General features: G+C 57.4%; 1 protein-coding gene across 1 annotated transcript in view; it reads right to left on the reverse strand.

Annotated features, from left to right (window-relative positions):
* The window catches only part of LOC101842603 (dynein heavy chain 17, axonemal), a 33,270-nt gene extending 18,392 nt beyond the window's left edge, over positions 1–14,878 (reverse strand). Inside the window, exons 1-11 of the mRNA XM_040748076.1 lie at positions 14,870–14,878; positions 14,426–14,665; positions 12,466–12,609; positions 10,077–10,259; positions 8,378–8,632; positions 7,281–7,450; positions 6,418–6,640; positions 4,693–4,809; positions 4,502–4,588; positions 3,739–3,891; positions 1,530–1,778 (exon numbers count right to left, since the gene is read on the reverse strand). Coding sequence (XP_040604010.1) covers positions 1,530–1,778; positions 3,739–3,891; positions 4,502–4,588; positions 4,693–4,809; positions 6,418–6,640; positions 7,281–7,450; positions 8,378–8,632; positions 10,077–10,259; positions 12,466–12,609; positions 14,426–14,665; positions 14,870–14,878 — 1,830 coding nt within the window. The remainder of the gene's footprint in view (positions 1–1,529; positions 1,779–3,738; positions 3,892–4,501; positions 4,589–4,692; positions 4,810–6,417; positions 6,641–7,280; positions 7,451–8,377; positions 8,633–10,076; positions 10,260–12,465; positions 12,610–14,425; positions 14,666–14,869) is intronic.
* Between the last annotated feature and the right edge of the window lie 1,305 nt (positions 14,879–16,183).

Below are 16,183 nucleotides of genomic sequence, written 5' to 3' on the forward strand. Positions count from 1 at the left end.
GAAGAGTAAAGAGACAGACGAGAGGACGTCCCTCTCCTACAGCGCACACCATTCTTTTGTCACTGATGGCCAGAGGGCGGGGCAGGGACCAGGTTTCCTGTGTGTGCCTTGCTGGCCTGTAGAGTCGGGTGGAGCAGCTGCTGGGTACAGTTTGCTCACCGTTGGCAGCTGGGCTCCTGCCTGCTTTCTGTGTGTGCTGAGACCAGGACCGATGCCTGGGGGATATCCTTGGAAATGTTGGGGTGCTGGGAATTGAGCTCAGATACAAAGGGGTGTCAGAGGAGCAGCTCTGTAGTGAGATATCCACCCCGCCCACACCCGCAGCGCAGACCACGCCTGTTTGGGCGTGGTCACAGGTATGGATGTGAAGGGGTGGGGGGCAGTTAGGTCTGGGGTGGGGACAGGTGGCTCTCTCTTACATCTGGTCGAGTCATAGGGGCAGCCAGCCAGTGTGGATCCTTAGAGCGGGAACCTACGGCAGCCATCTGCTCCTGGTGCAAGTGACTTCTCCCCGAAATACATTATATTTAACCTACGTTTGAGCCTGGTCCCGCGAATCACTACCTGTGCCTCTGCACAGCTCATCGTCCGAAGCCTCCCTGTGCCATATGGACACTCAATGACAATCAGAACCGGCTATGCGATTCCGGGGCCTGGAGTGACATTAGCACACAGGGCCTCTGAAGATGAGTTTCAAGGCCATGGCAGCAAACGCCAACCTGCCAGACAAGATGCGTTCGCAGGAGCAATTGCTGTGGCCTAACCAACCAGGTTTGGTAGGATTTGAGGCCCTGCTTCACAATGGGGGCAGGGAGCTTATGTCTGTTATTATAGACCTGGTCAGAAGTCCATGGCTGGGGAGGCCACAGGCCATGGGGTTGACACACTACTGTTGTTTTGCTAAGTGGATGCAGTGTCACACGGCCTTCTAAGTGTTTGTGATTACACTCAGAGACCAGTGCTGCTCTCTCAGCAGGAGCCAGAGAAGCTTCTGTGCGCAGTGGGCAGTGGTTAGCGCAGTGACTCACAGCTGGTCAAGCCAGCAAAAATTCCAGCATGGTGGGAGAGGGGATCGCAAGGCCCCTCGGCAAGCAATGGATGCTGGGGGAAGGAGAGTCCTTTTCTTCAGAGGCGTGGCCACTGGTAAGTTACCTTTGCTCTAGTTAAATAACCCCTATACCCGCGCTCAAGGAAGCACCCCTAGGTGAACTCAGTCATGACAAATAAAAGAAGCAAACAAAAGACGGGAAAATAAGGGGGGGGGCTTGGGGGAGAAGAGAGGGCTCGGTGGGAGGGGCTGAGGGATAGTAACAGGGGGAGTGAGGGTGACCAAAATACGTTGTGTACCTGCATGAAGTCAAAGACTTAGAGAGAAACGCCAGCAGGGCTGCAGGCAGGAACGAGCCCGGAGCCCACGCCCGGCTCTGTCGACCTCACGCACTGACAAGCCACCCCACCTCCACCGCTCGGGCAGCTCGGGCTGGCCCGGCTGCCATCCCTCCCTCTGGCCCCTGCATCGAGCCCTGTACCTGGGTGGCCTGCATGAGCTGCTGCCAGTGGCGGTCCCGGATGGCGGGATTCTGCAGCTCGCTCACCGCGCGCAGAGAGGTGATCATGTTCTTCACGGTGTTGTCCAGCCCCACGAAGGCATCCCACGTCTTCATCTCCTTGTCCAAAGACCTCACGTCCTTGGCGAACTTCTTGCAGTCGATGTCCATCTGCTCCACGTTGATGTCCTTCCACTTGGTGGTCTTCCAGTCGTCGATGCTGGTGTTGACCTGCAGTGAGAGCAGCACGCGTCACCCCCCTCCGCCCCCCCAGCACCTGGCTCCATCTGCGGCTGCAGAGCGTGGGGAACATAAGCCATGATGTGTTGTCTTAGGTTTATTTTTATTTTTATTTTTTTTTAAGTGCTAAATTGGCCGGGCAGTGGTGGCGCGTGCCTTTAATCCCAGCACTCGGGAGGCAGAGGCAGGCGCATCTCTGTGAGTTCGAGGCTGGGCTGGACCGACAGCCTCCAAAGCAATACAGAGAAACCCTGTCTCGTAAAAAAACAAAAACAAACCAGCAAAGTGCTAAGTTAAGACAAACTCCATTAAAAAGGAAACTGTAACCACGCTACTCGGCAGCAATTCAAACTCCTCCAGGATCTGTGCACTTCTTGGACTTCGGGAGGGCCCGACCACCGCTTCCTGACTCAATGTGCTCTTTGCCTGCCTTGGCAGTCGCATCGATACGAAGCCTGCAATATTGAGCTTGCCTTTGACAGACAGCTGCCTGGAACCGGAGTGTGAGAAATAACATTTTTGCTGCTGCTGTTGCTCAGTGTTTGGGATGCTTGTTATAGCACGATAACCGAGCTTATACTGACTAATAAGAAAAGCATAGGAGAAACCTCGATTCGGACAGTAAGAGACACACTAGACAAACAAAAATTTCCACCAGGAATGGAACCGGGAGATGCCGAGAGCCTGTGCCCTTCCATCCAGGCTCATCAGACTGTAGACACGGGCGCTGGAGGAGGAGAGGCCTGGACTTGGCAAGAACGTGTGACCCAGAAAGACCCAGTGCCTGCAGGATGTGAACCTGAGGACAGGAGACTTGACACCTTCACCTGAACAGGGCTCGGTGACCCTGCCTCTCGGGGAGATCTGAGACCTCTCCGCATCCCGTCACCATGCATGTCCTGGCTGGTTGGTTTTTGACGCCTTTTCCTGAGCTGCCCTCCCGTCTCCTGGGCCAGGCTCCCTTCAGTGATTTCTGCTACGGCAGCTGCTGCCCTCATCTGTCTCCAAGTCTGTGTGGATTTTGGACTCCCCAGGTTGGTAAGAAGCACCACCATCCATGGCCTGTGAGCTTCCAGGGTGTGTGGTGTGTCTCTATGGCGGCTCTAATGGACTCATGGCTCTGGCTGGCTTGGAGCCTGCTATGTAGCCCAGGCTGGCCCTGTCTAGAGCTTCCTGCTGTTTCTGCCTCCCTGGTGCTGGGGTTGCAGGTGTGCATTCCTTCCTGTCTTCTGGACGTGGCGGTCACAATCGTGCTTGTGAACTCACAGCCCACAAGAACCACGTGAGACATGGTCTTTCTGTTTTGTTTTCGTTTTGGTTTGTTTTGGCTTTTCAAGACAGGGTTTCTCTGTGTAGCTTTGGAGGCTGTCCTGGAACTCGCCCAGTAGTAGACCAGGCTGGTCTCGAACTCACAGAGAACCTCCTGCCTCCGCCTTCGGAGTGCTGGGGATTAAAGGCGTGCACCACCACTGCCTGGGACAGGAAGACTCTACCTACACCTGTGCTTGGGCAAGCAACCCAAATTATACTCAATAGGCCACACACACACACACACACACACACACACACACACACACACACACACACGCACATGCACACAGGCACGCACGCAAGCCATGAAAGCAGACAGGATCTTATGAAGAAGAATGGATTGGAGGAAGTCTGAGGGAAGATAGGTGGGAAGGAGGGAGATGATACTGCACAGAGCTGAGCCCAGCTGCAAAGGCCTTTGGGAGGTGGCCCCAGCTGCAAAGGCCTCTGGGAAGTGGCCCCAGCTGCAAAGGACTCTGGGAAGTGGCCCCAGCTGCAAAGGACTCTAGGAAGTGGCCCCAGCTGGGGTCCTTTGGGAAGCTGCCGCTGATGCGTCCGTATAGCCAGGTCCCCTCTTGGTGCCATTATAGCCGCCTGCAGAGTCCCTACCCCGCATCCCCCAGGGCCTAGCCTGACTCACCATGACAATCATGTCCCAGAGCTCCTTCAGCAGGCGGACCTCCCTGTGACAGGCCTTCAGCTGCTTGTAGTCCGGCACCGTGACCTCGAACAGGCTGGCCGACTTGCACAATGCGTCCATGACGCTCTCCATGGCCGAGATGCTTTTTTGTTGCTGGGATGGGAGGGGAGGGGACATCAGCGGGCTGCCCCAGCCTGGGTGTCCCCAGAACTATGTGCCCTGCCCTGCCCCCATTCCTGCCTTCTTGGTCTCTCTCTCTCTCTCTCTCTCTCTCTCTCTCTCTCTCTCTCTTTTTCCACCATGTCCCAGTAAATCTTCTCTGTCATCCAGCCGCACCTTCCCGTCTCCTTCGAGGAGAGCAATGCTCCAGCCAAGATGGCGGCTGCCCCCTCCGTGACGCCCGGCCCCCCCCCGGCTGGGACGCAGTAAGACGCAGCTTGTTCTCTACAGATTCAGGTCTGTGAGAGCTGTCTGTGAGGCTTAGGGGACGCCTGTGTGGCCGTGGACAGCAGGCGGGGCCCCGGAAATAGCTTTCTAAGCAGTGCCATAGAGTGGAGGCTGTGTGGCTAGGAGGGGGAGGCTCAATTCCGCATGTCCACGCTTACACATGTATGCACACACGCACGCACACACATGCACACACACTCTCAGCAGGCCCACTTAACCCATGTCCCTGTCTGCGGGAGTGAGGACTTGAGAAGAGACCAGCCCTCCCAGAGGTTCCCAGAGCCGCCACGGGGATCTCACCACAGGGCCTCGGTACCTTATTCAGGGATTTGTAGGGGTCGGGGTCGCTGAAGGAGAAGGGGGCGTCGCGCCTGAACCTTTCCCTGAATTCGTGCTGCTTGATCTGTGAGAGAGCGAGGGAGGGGGCATGCTTGGCTCAGAGCATCCCGGCCACGCGCTGCACCCACACATGCCCCCGGCCCTGGGCTGGGCCGCCTCTCAGGCTACCTCAAACTGCTGGCACTTGCGCCGCAGGATGTTGACCTCGTTGGCCTGGAGGGGCGCCACGTTCTGCTTCACCTGAATGGCCAGCTTCTTGGTGTTGGTCCAGTGCTCCGGCAGCTCCTGTGGGAGGCAAAGGCCAGGGAGGTCTCCTTCCATCTTGCCTCTGGAGCTATTTTTCTTTTTTAAAAGGTATTTAATGCGTCCGAGTCTTTGCCTGCACGGTCGGTACGTGTGTACCCGCCGCACGCGAGCCCTGCCCGGAGAGGTTGAGGGAGGGCGCCAGATCCCCTTCGGGACTGGAGTTACAGGCAATGGTGAGCTGCCGTGTGGGTGCTGGGGACTCAGTCCGGGTCCCTCTGCAGGAGCCGGCAAGGCCATCTCCCCAGTCCCCCGCGTCTCCCCTTTTAGGCTCTGCCGTGAGATGACTGCAGGCTCAGGAGAGGCTTCTAGAGCAGCGCAAGGTGTTCGAGGCATCCCCACTCAGCCCGGAGTGGAGGGGACCGGGAGGCTGTGTCCCCTGCCAGCCAGAGCCTTTCCTACCCTTCACTGTGTTCATCGGCCTGAACCTGTCCACGCTGTACACTGTGTGTGCGTGCGTGTGTTTTTATGTGTGTACAGATGACTGTGGGCCCGAGTATGCATTTGCGCATGCGTGTGCCTGTGTTAAGTGCCTGTGTGCCACCTGTGTACTTTCGTGTGTGTGTGTGTGTGTGTGTGCCTGTAAACCAGTGTGCAGTTTTAATCCTTTCGCCCAGGCAGAGGTCTGTGTGTGTCCCACGGCCGGTTGGGCTCAGGGCCTGGCATCAGAAGTTAGAGAACAGGTGGTAACGTCCAGGCCGTTGAACCTCCCTAAGGAGGATGAGGCAGTCCGTCCTACTCAGCCCACCTTGTGAGGCACCCTCACACCCCAGTTGCCCCCCTTGCGTGGCCCGGGAGCCCCTAGGAACCGGCCACATGTGCTTCGAGCCCCATGGCTTCAACTGGACCTCCAGCAGGGTGGCTTGGCTGGGGCAGGCACAGGCCCTGCCGCTTAAGGGTCAGAGCCTACCGACTCTGGGGCCCGACTCTACAGCGCAGGGCCACCCTGGATGACAGCACGGCGGGGCCGTGGGCCTGTGGTTCCTTGTCCCTTGCTACTCCTGAGTCATGGGTCTGGACGGTGGCTACAGTTGGTACATACAGGCAGGGGAATGGACCTGGTGTGGCTGGACAGAGGGAGGAAGGGAGGGAGGGAGTGGGGGAGGGAGGAAGGGAGGGAGGCTAGCCGATGGGCTTGGGAGGAGACTGGGGAGGACAGGGCCTCCTTGGAGGCTCCCCAGAGGGACTCGCCCCGTCCTGCACAGCCCATAGCCCAGCAGCACAGGCTTCCTCCGTGTTGACAACGGATGTCATGTGAGCAGTGAATGCCGGGGTGTAGACAGTCCCTGGCCGCTTCTTCATTTACTCATCTCCGGGAGCTCTCTCTGCCTCGCCTCCATTAATTAGCTCTCACACCCAGCACCGGAAGTGACCTCCACACTCAGCAGGAGATGTAGGGACGTGGAGGTGGTTTTAGCCCCACGAAACCATCAGTAGGATATTCCCCCTCAGCCTTGGGGACCACCTTGGCCTTGTCCTCCGGGAGGGCTCCACCTCCCGCCTCAGTACCCCTGGGAATCCAGAGTCTGGCAGGCGTGGAGCCCGCGGTGACCAGGCGCGCCGCTCCCGCACGGATCCTCCAGGACCCACCTGTAGCTTCAGGTGTGTCTCCTCCGGCATCTCCTCCCCGTAGGTCTTGAGCAGCTCGATGGTCTGCTTCAGGGGCTCAAACATGCCGTCCGTGGCCACCTGCCTCTCCTTGACCTTCATCAAGTGCCCCATCACCTCTACCAAGCCGTCGTAGTCCCCCTCCTTGAGTGGCTTCTTGAGGCCCGATCGGGTGACGGTCATGAAGCTTTCCAGGTCAGCCAGGCTGCAGGACAAGGCGCTCTCTGTGGGAGGCGCTCACATCCTTGGGTGCTCCCTCAGTGTCAACTCAGTGAGGACCCTAGAACCGCCACTCGAGGGGCCGCCTGGAGAGGGGCAGCCGCTGACCCCACGTGGCCCCCTCAGCCTAGATGCCACACAAAGATCCTAGCAGCTTGTACTGGGCTGATTCCTGAGCCCCTACCATGAGGCCACAGCTCAGAGCGGCCAGCGGACCCCACCCCCTCCCAGATGGGCTCAGCTGGAGCTCACGCTCCTGGCGCTGCAGCTGGTGCTGACCCGTGTGGGTGCTGGGGACTCAGTCCGGGTCCCTCTGCAGGCAGCAAGGCCATCTCCCCAGTCCCTAGAGTCTTCCTACCATTACTGGCCGGGACAGCCTTCCTGCCAGCCCCGGGGCTTCCTCACGGAGCACGAGGGGTACTGCTTCCCCTCCCCCCACCCATCCTTGGCTTCACCCTCCTACCCGCCCCGAGCTGGTCACACACCAAACCACACGCAGAGGTGCCAGGCCCCATTCTCGAAGTCCCCACTTTCCCGCCTTCCCCGCCCCCCTCTGCCTCCCCCTCCCCAGGCTGTCCAGGTCCCCGGGGAGACTTGGGTGTCACAGCAGCGGGCTGTAGTCTCACCTGTTGGTGACGTGGGTGCTCAGGTACCGCTTGAACAATAAGCTCCAGCGCTTGATGGTGTTGAGCAAGGCCTGCTTGAAGGGGCGGCAGTCACACTGCAGCCAGCCGTGGAAAACCTTGGTGTTCTCACACCTGGACACCTCCTCGTACAGTTTCTCGTAGGAGTCGATCTGCCCAACACAGCCATGGGCTCCGTCAGCCATGGCCGCCATGCCTCCCCAAGAGCCAGCACGGCTTGGCCGTGGAGGGCAGCCAGGTGGCCCAGGGTGCCAAGGCAACCTACACCACCTGTTTGTCCTTGTCCCAAAACCCAGGGAGCCTTCCGCCCCACCCCTACGAGGGGACAGTCGGACGGGGGGGGGTGGCATTGGATGACAACAACAGCAGGGCTTTGGGGGCATCAGAGGACGCCCAAAAGGTGCCCCTCAACTCATGGGAGTTGCTTGCCCACGCCGGGCCGCCCCATCTTGGTGACTTGGCTCCCTCTCACCTGCAGGGGAGCGGGGAGGGTTCTCTCTCACTCCCTCAATTAGGAGATCTGCGGGGACTGTTTTCATTTCCCGGATCCCAGGTGCCCTTACACCTGGGCCCTGGCTGACCCTGGCGGCTGATTCCTGGACAGCAAACCCTAGCCTGGAGCTGCCCTCAGTGCAGGGCTCCCAAGCACCTCTTACTGGGCTTTCATGGAGTCTTAAACTCAGGATCAACAGTCCCTGTCCTCATCACCGTGGGACGGGACACCAGGCAGCTCAGCACAGGAACCTCCCAAGGCAACGGAAGCCATTCCCACCACCAGCCTAGAGGAGCCAGGGGGCAAGGGACAAGCCCAGCCTTGCTCTGCCTCCTGGGACACTGTTGCTCCCCCGTGTGGCGTGGGTGTGGTATTGTACGCCACTCCTCCTGACTGGACCAGTCCCGAGCAACTGTAAAACCCACGTAGCAATCATGCCACCCAGGTTTCAGATCAGGCACCGCCGTCATCTCCCAGAAGACTCGGGAGGGGTGACACGGGCGAGGGCAGCACACGCGGCTCCAGCACACACACACACACACACACACACACACACACACACACACACACACACACACACACACACCTGCAGCTGAAACTGAGCCAGGCTGGGTGGCGTCTTGGGGATGGTGTCGTCTATCCGGGTGTCCAGCTCCTCGGGGGTGGGTGCGTGCCCAAAGATGAGGAAGTTCTTCATGAACTCTTGAAGGTCATCCACCCAGAGGTAGGAGTATCTCTCGAAGGAGTCCTGGTACTCCTCGGCCACCTTCATGGCCCCGATGACCAGGCTGGACACTTCCTCCCGCATCTCTATGAGGTCCGTGATGTCCTCCAGGTCTGTCTGTAGGCACGGGAGTGGGGACAGTGGATGGGGAGTTTGCCTTCACGAGTGACAGGCCTGCTCCCAGCCTGGAAGCGACCCGGATGGGGAAACTTGTCAGTACACGGTGCCCTGTTGGTAAGTTTTGGCAAGGGTGACTTTGGTCTGTCCGACCCCAAGGCGGCTTGGGTGTCAGCTTATCCAGTCTGTATTTGCACAGACCTTGGCTGTGTGACGTGTGCCGGGATGGGCAGTGGGGACGGACAGGGCTCACGCAGACTGTTGAAGGTGGGAGTGGACATCTGTCAACTAATTACACACCCAGAAAATTACCCTCTTGCTGAATCTCAGCAAGTGTTATCTACGATACGTGAAAGTTGGTTGGGTCTGCGCCTGGCCGCTTATGGCATCTTTAAAAATTCCTCATCGTGTTCTGCGAAGATCTGCGGTTCAAGCTCACCCCCGGGTGTAGCCCTGCTCGGGCTAGTAATGCCTCGGGAAGCGGCATTCTGCTTTTATTCATGTCTACACGTGTCAGACGACTTCTGTTCCTTTCTCTTTTGATCTTCACGCCTTTCGCCCTTCACTAGCTCTCACTGTGCAAGTTTAAATCTGATAAACGCAGAAGCGCGTGTGCACGCACACACGCCCCTCCCTCCCTGCACACACGGAACACCTCCTTTCAGCCACTGGGCAGGGTCAGCGAGGCAAAAATAACCTAGAGAAGGAAACGCCTTCCGTGTTGTGCAGCTGTTCTCCCGAGTCAAACACGGCTTCTCCAAGGAGGCCCCCCCGACTCAGGAAGCAGAGGAAACCCACAAGGGCTAGGAAACTCCTGACCCTTTACAGGATTCACAAAGCTGGTCCCCAGGTCATTTGAGTAGCAACTGCTGGCAAAAGGCCACTCTCCAATTAGCGGGCTACCCGCAGTTCCCGCAGGCTGCTCCTGCAGGCTTTGAGTGTTGTCACCCATACTTGGGGCGGCTCTTTGGTGGTGACACGGCTGCCTTTGAGCAACCCTCCGTTCAGTCCGGAACCCCAATAAATTCATTGCTTCACTGAGCTACACCCGAGTGGGGTAGGCTCTTCGTGTTACTGTCCGTACTCTATCTGAGGTAAAATGAGGTTTGTTCAAGTCTCCCCAGGAAAAGTCACCTGACATCCCCTTCAGGCCCGCCTGTCCTTGTATCCCCTGGCCCTCGTCCTGGCTGTCACCAGTAGGCACAGAGTGGCTCAAGTCTGGTGAGAAGACCCACCCTGGATGTGGGGAGCACCATTGCCCCGCAAGAGCATCAGGGAGGAAGCCAACCATCACTCTCTGCTTCCTGACCGCACAGGGACCTGATGGGACGCACCCTCAGACACTTGACCACATCCGTTAGCATCAGGCGTGGCCGGGCTGGGCCATCACCAGTTGGTACCCAAGCAGGGGGGTGCGGGAAGGTGGCGGTGGATGGAGACTGACCTTGTAGTTAATTCTGCCCTTGGCCAGGCGAGGGATGAGCCTGGCCACGTTGTAGAGGTCGTTGATCAGGCCCTCGATCAGCGCCAGGAAGCCATCCTCCTCGCCCATCTCCAGAGACGGGTTATAAGTCAGCCCTTCCTCGTCCAGCTCCATGCGGATCTCAAACAGGGGCGCGATGCTCTCCTGAAACAAGCCGCGGGGTGGGGGGGGGGCTCAGTGCCTCGACTGCTGCTAACTGAGGCCCAGCCGCCCATTGGAGACTCTAGCCAATGAGCGGCCATCTCCTGCTGGCACGGACCTTGTCGGCCAGGCGCACCTAACAGTCGTGGGCTCAAGGCCAGCAAGGACAGGCTGAGGAAGAGGCAGATGGCCGAGCTCAGAGCTGTCAATCGCCGGCTGCCTGGCCTAGGGAGAGCCGCTTCCTGTAAAGCCAGGATCGTCATTTCTTAGGACGGAGACAGTGACCGTTCATCACCCCTAGGACACGGAGCGCACAGGGCTGGGCAAGTTCTCATACCCCCACGTGGCTGTAGGCGGTCCACGTCTGTGTGCCTCTGCTGAGGCTGCAAAGCCACACAGGGTGTGAGCCCCATCCGCCAGGGGGGTGGCTGTGGGGCTTTACTCTGGGGCTCTTCCCACGACACCAGGGACTGTCCGGTTGTGTGTCATGGCCTGCAAGTGGTATGGCTGTCCTTTCTGTGACCACCTCAGACTCAGGTCCCATCAGACCCATGGAGGAGGGGCCCTGCCACCCCGCCCCCGCCCCCCCAGTTCTCTGTAATGAGGAGGGCTGTTCACTAGTGTTGAGAGGCCCTGCAGGGTGTGGGTGGTCAGACACCGTGAAGGATGGCCCGGCTTTTCAGAACACTGATACAGAGGCTGGCTCCTGCCCGTGGGGGCCACGGCCACTGGGAACTCTGGCGGCGTCAAGGAGGGACCTTTGTGGGTTCGATGGCCACTCCCCTTGACCCACTGGTCTTGTCAGCTGTGTCACTGACGCTTAGCAACGGTGTGGGGGTGCTCTGTAAACCTTATGGTTGGGAGCAATGCCCGATTGCATCAACAGAATTTTAGGTCTGCAATTTGTCGTGGCCGTGGTTGACACCAGTCTTCCAGTAAGCCCGTGCGGTGGGCAGAATCCTGGTCGTGAGTGTGGATCCTGACTACAGTGGGCTTGAGGCTGCAAGTCTCTGTCATTTGGCCTTTCCGCCTTCCTCTGTGAAATGTTGCAGCATTAAGGTCTGCTCCAGGAGGGCCCCTCCCTGACCTCAGGCTGCGAGCTGTGTCTGCGTCTGTTGTCTGAAACTCACCCAGTCTTGGGTACTCTGCTATGGCAGCAGAGATCATACTAAGACAAAGACTGGGCAGCAATGGAGACGTGGGCCAGGTTCCCCCGTGACCCATCTGCCCTCTGTGGCTTGTGGGAGGCCCTCTGGATGCCGCCGTCCAGTCCTTTGCAGGGCTGGGGGGGGCATCCATCCTTTGCCTTCTCCTACTGGCGGCTTCAGGATCCTCTGGGGACTGCTGTGCTATGGCACTGAACTGAACTGTTCCCAGGAGCTCAAGTGGTTGGTCCTTAGTGTAGCAGTGATGGGACCATGAGAACTCTGACCTCATTGATGGACTAGTCGGTGAATGGATTTGTAGCTTGAAGTTTGGGAACGGATTTTTTTTTTATAGAGGACAGTGTCCCCTTATTTCAACAGGCTCCCTGCAATGGCGCTCTGTTCACCACAGCCCAGAAGCAACGGGCCAGAATCTTTGGCACGGTGAGCTATAAACTAAACCTTTCCTCTTTGGGGTTACTTTTCAAGTTCTCGGGTGTTTCGTCCCAGCGACAGAATGCTGACCGGCACACGCTGTGACAAGGCATAGTAGGGAAGGTGTCATCCCCCTTGGAGAAGACAGCGTAGTGGACTTGCAAGCACACCTTGGTAACAGAGAGGTGAAGCCGGCCGCTGACATTACTGGGAAGAGTCCCCTCTGCAGTAACCATGAAAAGGGAACAGAGGTGCCTAGCATCACCTGGCAGCAGGCTGGGAGCACTTTCTCAGACCTGTTCAGGTGCCCTACGGTGTATTTGGGTTGTGGCAGATCTCGGTGATTGCCGTCCCCAGAGCCTGGGATTGGGGGTGTTCTCTGGCATGCAGGACCTCTAGTTTTAAAACCAGGGCAAGCTGGTTACCACAAACAGACTGTAAAAGTCTGCCAATCCACAAAACTGCCTACTCTTTCATTAGGCAGATCAGAAGCACAGATTCCAACACAGCAGCCAGGAAATAAGGGGACACTCTCCTCTCTCCTCTCTCTCTCTCTCTCTCTCTCTCTCTCTCTCTCTCTCTCTCTCTCTCTCTCTCCTCCTTCCCCCTCCCTCACCCCAGTGACTTACGTCCATAGTCATGTTGTCCATTAAGTAATTTAGAGATTTGCGGATGAAGTGGTCAAACTCATCTAAGACCATGCCGTCAATGTAGTTGACGTAATCCTTCCAGGGCTGGCTGGTCGTGTCTGCTCTGAACAGTTCTGCATTTTCCTGTGTAGGGAAGCATGCTATGATCTCACTGGAGCAAACTTGCCTTTGTTCAGCCTAGCCCGTGACAGAACGCATCACCCTTGTCTCTGTCCGTCTGGTTCCGAGATACTCGAGGCGGATATGTTAAGCCCCTTGAATGCGTTGGGCTCTTTCCCAGAGAAGGCTCCACGCAGGGGGGCTTCCCCCCTCCCCAATTCCTGTCATCTTTCCCTTCTGATCTTTCAGCTGTCAGCTCAGAAGTCACCTCCTCCTAAAGGCTGTCCTTGGGCACCCACTTGGATCAGGATTCCCATCCCTGATCCCACCCACATTCTCTTAAGCAGCCTGCTGTTTACGCCACACCACTGCGGCACAAGTGACAACTGTAAATTATCTTGTCTTTTGTCTGTATCTTCCTTCCATGACCATCTTTGTGACAACTGTACCACGGATGCTCGACAGTGTCTGGGTCAGAAGTGATAAAGGGCTCAGTGCACAGGGGATGGACAGGTGGATGGACGGACAGATGGATGGATGGATGGATGGATGGATGGATGGACGGACAGGTGGATGGATGGACAGATGGATGGATGGATGGACAGACAGATGGATGGATGGATGGACGGACAGGTGGATGGACGGACAGGTGGATGGACGGACAGGTGGATGGATGGATGGATGGACAGATGGATGGATGGATGGATGGATGGACGGACAGGTGGATGGATGGATGGATTGGTTGGCAGGTGGGCCCATAAACAGGCAAATGAGTGGGTGTGTGGATGTGTGGACAGGAATGTTGATGGGAGGTAAATGAACAGAGTAGTGGATGGGTGGGTGGGTGGATAGGTGGGTAGGTGGACATATAGATGGATGACTGGATGGAAGGGTATATGAGTGGGCGGGTTGAAGATGAATGAAGGGATAGATGAAGGGTAGGATGGATGGATGAAGTACGTGATAGATGGGAGAATCTATAAGACAAAGAGTGCTACAGATGAATGCAAATGTAACCCAGCCTGTGTTCTCAGGCAGAGGAGAGAGGAGACAGATTTTCCGGCAACGTTAGCACAGGGTGGAAAGAAGTGGTCCTGGTAGCCACCACAGCAGCGGTTGGATGTGGTAACAAGACCCAGCACCCGGGCAGTTCTGTCTCGCTGGAGCTGGGACAGATGTGGTCGCTCTCATTGGCTCTCTCTGACTCTCATTGGCTCACTCTGGCTCTCTCTGGCTCTCTCTGACTCTCATTGGCTCTCTCTCTGGCTCTCATTGGCTCACTCTGGCTCTCATTGGCTCTCTCTGGCTCTCTCTGGCTCTCATTGGCCCTCTCTGGCTCTCTCTGACTCTCTCTGGCTCTCATTGGCTCTCTCTGGCTCTCTCTGACTCTCATTGGCTCTCTCTGGCTCTCATTGGCTCTCTCTGGCTCTCTCTGGCTCTCTCTGGCTCTCATTGGCTCTCTCTGGCTCTCATTGGCCCTCTCTGGCTCTCATTGGCTCTCTCTGGCTCTCTCTGGCTCTCTCTGGCTCTCTCTGGCTCTCTCTGGCTCTCATTGGCTCTCTCTGGCTCTCATTGGCTCTCTCTGGCTCTCATTGGCTCTCTCTGGCTCTCTCTGGCTCTCTCTGGCTCTCTCTGGCTCTCTCTGGCTCTCATTGGCTCTCTCTGACTCTCTCTGGCTCTCATTGGCTCTCTCTGGCTCTCTCTGGCTCTCATTGGCTCTCTCTGGCTCTCTCTGACTCTCTCTGGCTCTCTCTGGCTCACTCTGGCTCTCATTGGCTCTCTGGCCACCATCTCACTCAGCCGGCTCTTAATACTGGGGGCTTCTGTTAAAGACACCCACTTTATAGATGGCAAAGCAGGTGTGGGACCCGTGTGCCCGCTGGCACATGCTGGCTGTGATGTGCGGCGTGAATGCGTGGGAAGGCTCCTCAGATCTCCCGTGTCCAGCACCTGCGCTCATGGGTGGGGACCCATGAAGGAAAAACACACAGACACGCAGCGCCTGTTGCTGTTGGCCCAGGGCGAAGGCATCGCCAGTCCGCATGGACCCTAGCACCAGTGCTGGTGGTGCTCTGGCCACCTTGGAACAGAGGACAGGACAGGACAACCGGAACTGGGCTTTGAAGCTCCGTGGGGACAGCCAGCTGCTCTTGGGTCGGGCCATCTCAGATGGAAGCTAATAGGTTCTGTAGCCATTGGTACGCTCGGTCGTTTGATGTTTCAGTAAAACGTTCAGCGAGGCCTCCCTCTCCTTCCTTTCTTCCCGCCCTAGGGCTCTCCTTACCGCGACCATGGCTTGGATTCTCACGCCGGCGTCCTTGACGGCAGCGTAGCGCTTGCTCAGGTTGGCCACCCTCCCGTCCAGGTCCAGCAGGGCCTCCTTCTTGTTGTCCTTCCTCTCAAACAGGGGGTTGGCCGACCACTCCTGGGGGGGGGAGCCACAGGAACAGCCCTTTCAGAGAGCACACACTTGGTCTAGGCCCCGCCTCCCTTGTCTCTCGCCAGCCTTTCTTGGAGGATGACGACGACGACACGCGTATGCCGTTCAAGAGAAAACCGCGTTCAAAACCTAAGACAGCGGTGAGCGGTGACTTTGCTCTTCCATTTGTGTTTCTGTATTTTCTCTTTTCTGTGTGTGTGTGTGTGCATGTGTGTGTGTGTGCGTGTGTGTATATCTGTGTGTGTGTGTGTGTGTGTGTCTGCCTGTCTGCATGTACAGCACACGGGTGTAGAGCCCACAGAACAGGAGAGGGCGTTGGATCCCTGGAGCTTGGGGTTACTAGGCGGCTGTGAGCCACCTTATGTGGGGGCTGGGAACAGAACCCTGGTCCTCTGCAGGAGTGCTCTTAGCTGCTGCGCCGTCTCTCCAGGTCTCCTGTTTTTTGTTTTTATTGTTGTTGGTGCTGCCATTAGTCGTTCTGAGGCAGGGTCTTCCTGCGTACACCTGGATGGGCCTCAACCTCAGCCACTGCCCCCCCCCCAGCACTTCAGGGTTAACACACGTAGCTCATAGCCGCCTTTCCCCTTGCTCTGTGCGTGCGTGCATGGACGCGTGGTTGCTTTAAACATAGAATAAAATGATACAGCTGAGAACATATGGGAGGGAAAGATTTTTTAAAAAGACTTTCTGCTCTGGGACGGATAAAATGCGCATTGGGCAACAATGGGAACCTCAGCTCAGACGCCAGCACTTGTGTAAAAACTGGGTGCTGCGGTACGTGCCTGTAAGCCCAGTGAGGGGCTTGGGCCGGGGGCGGGGCTGCATCCTGGAACTCATTGCCTATCCAGACTGGTGAACTCCAAGTTCAGGAGGCCCTGTCTCCAAAGGTAGGACGGAGAGCTACTGAGGACACCTGATGTTAACCTCCGTTCTCTACACGTGCACACAGAGGCACCCACTTGCACATGTATGTGCACACACTTGCACACACCCAACACACATGCACTCACACACAACTTCCCTTTGAACACACAGCCTCAAGTGTTTTTCAAACTGAGGCCCAGAGACCCTCAAGGGAGGCTAGGGAAGGCTCCTCAGCCTTCTGGAAGTTGTCTGAGGCTGAAGAAAGGCGTCTTCCACACCGAGCAGGGCGCCTCT

Source organism: Mesocricetus auratus, unplaced genomic scaffold (genome assembly GCF_017639785.1).
Source record: "Mesocricetus auratus isolate SY011 unplaced genomic scaffold, BCM_Maur_2.0 Super-Scaffold_100007, whole genome shotgun sequence".
NCBI classification, from domain to species: Eukaryota; Metazoa; Chordata; class Mammalia; order Rodentia; family Cricetidae; genus Mesocricetus; species Mesocricetus auratus.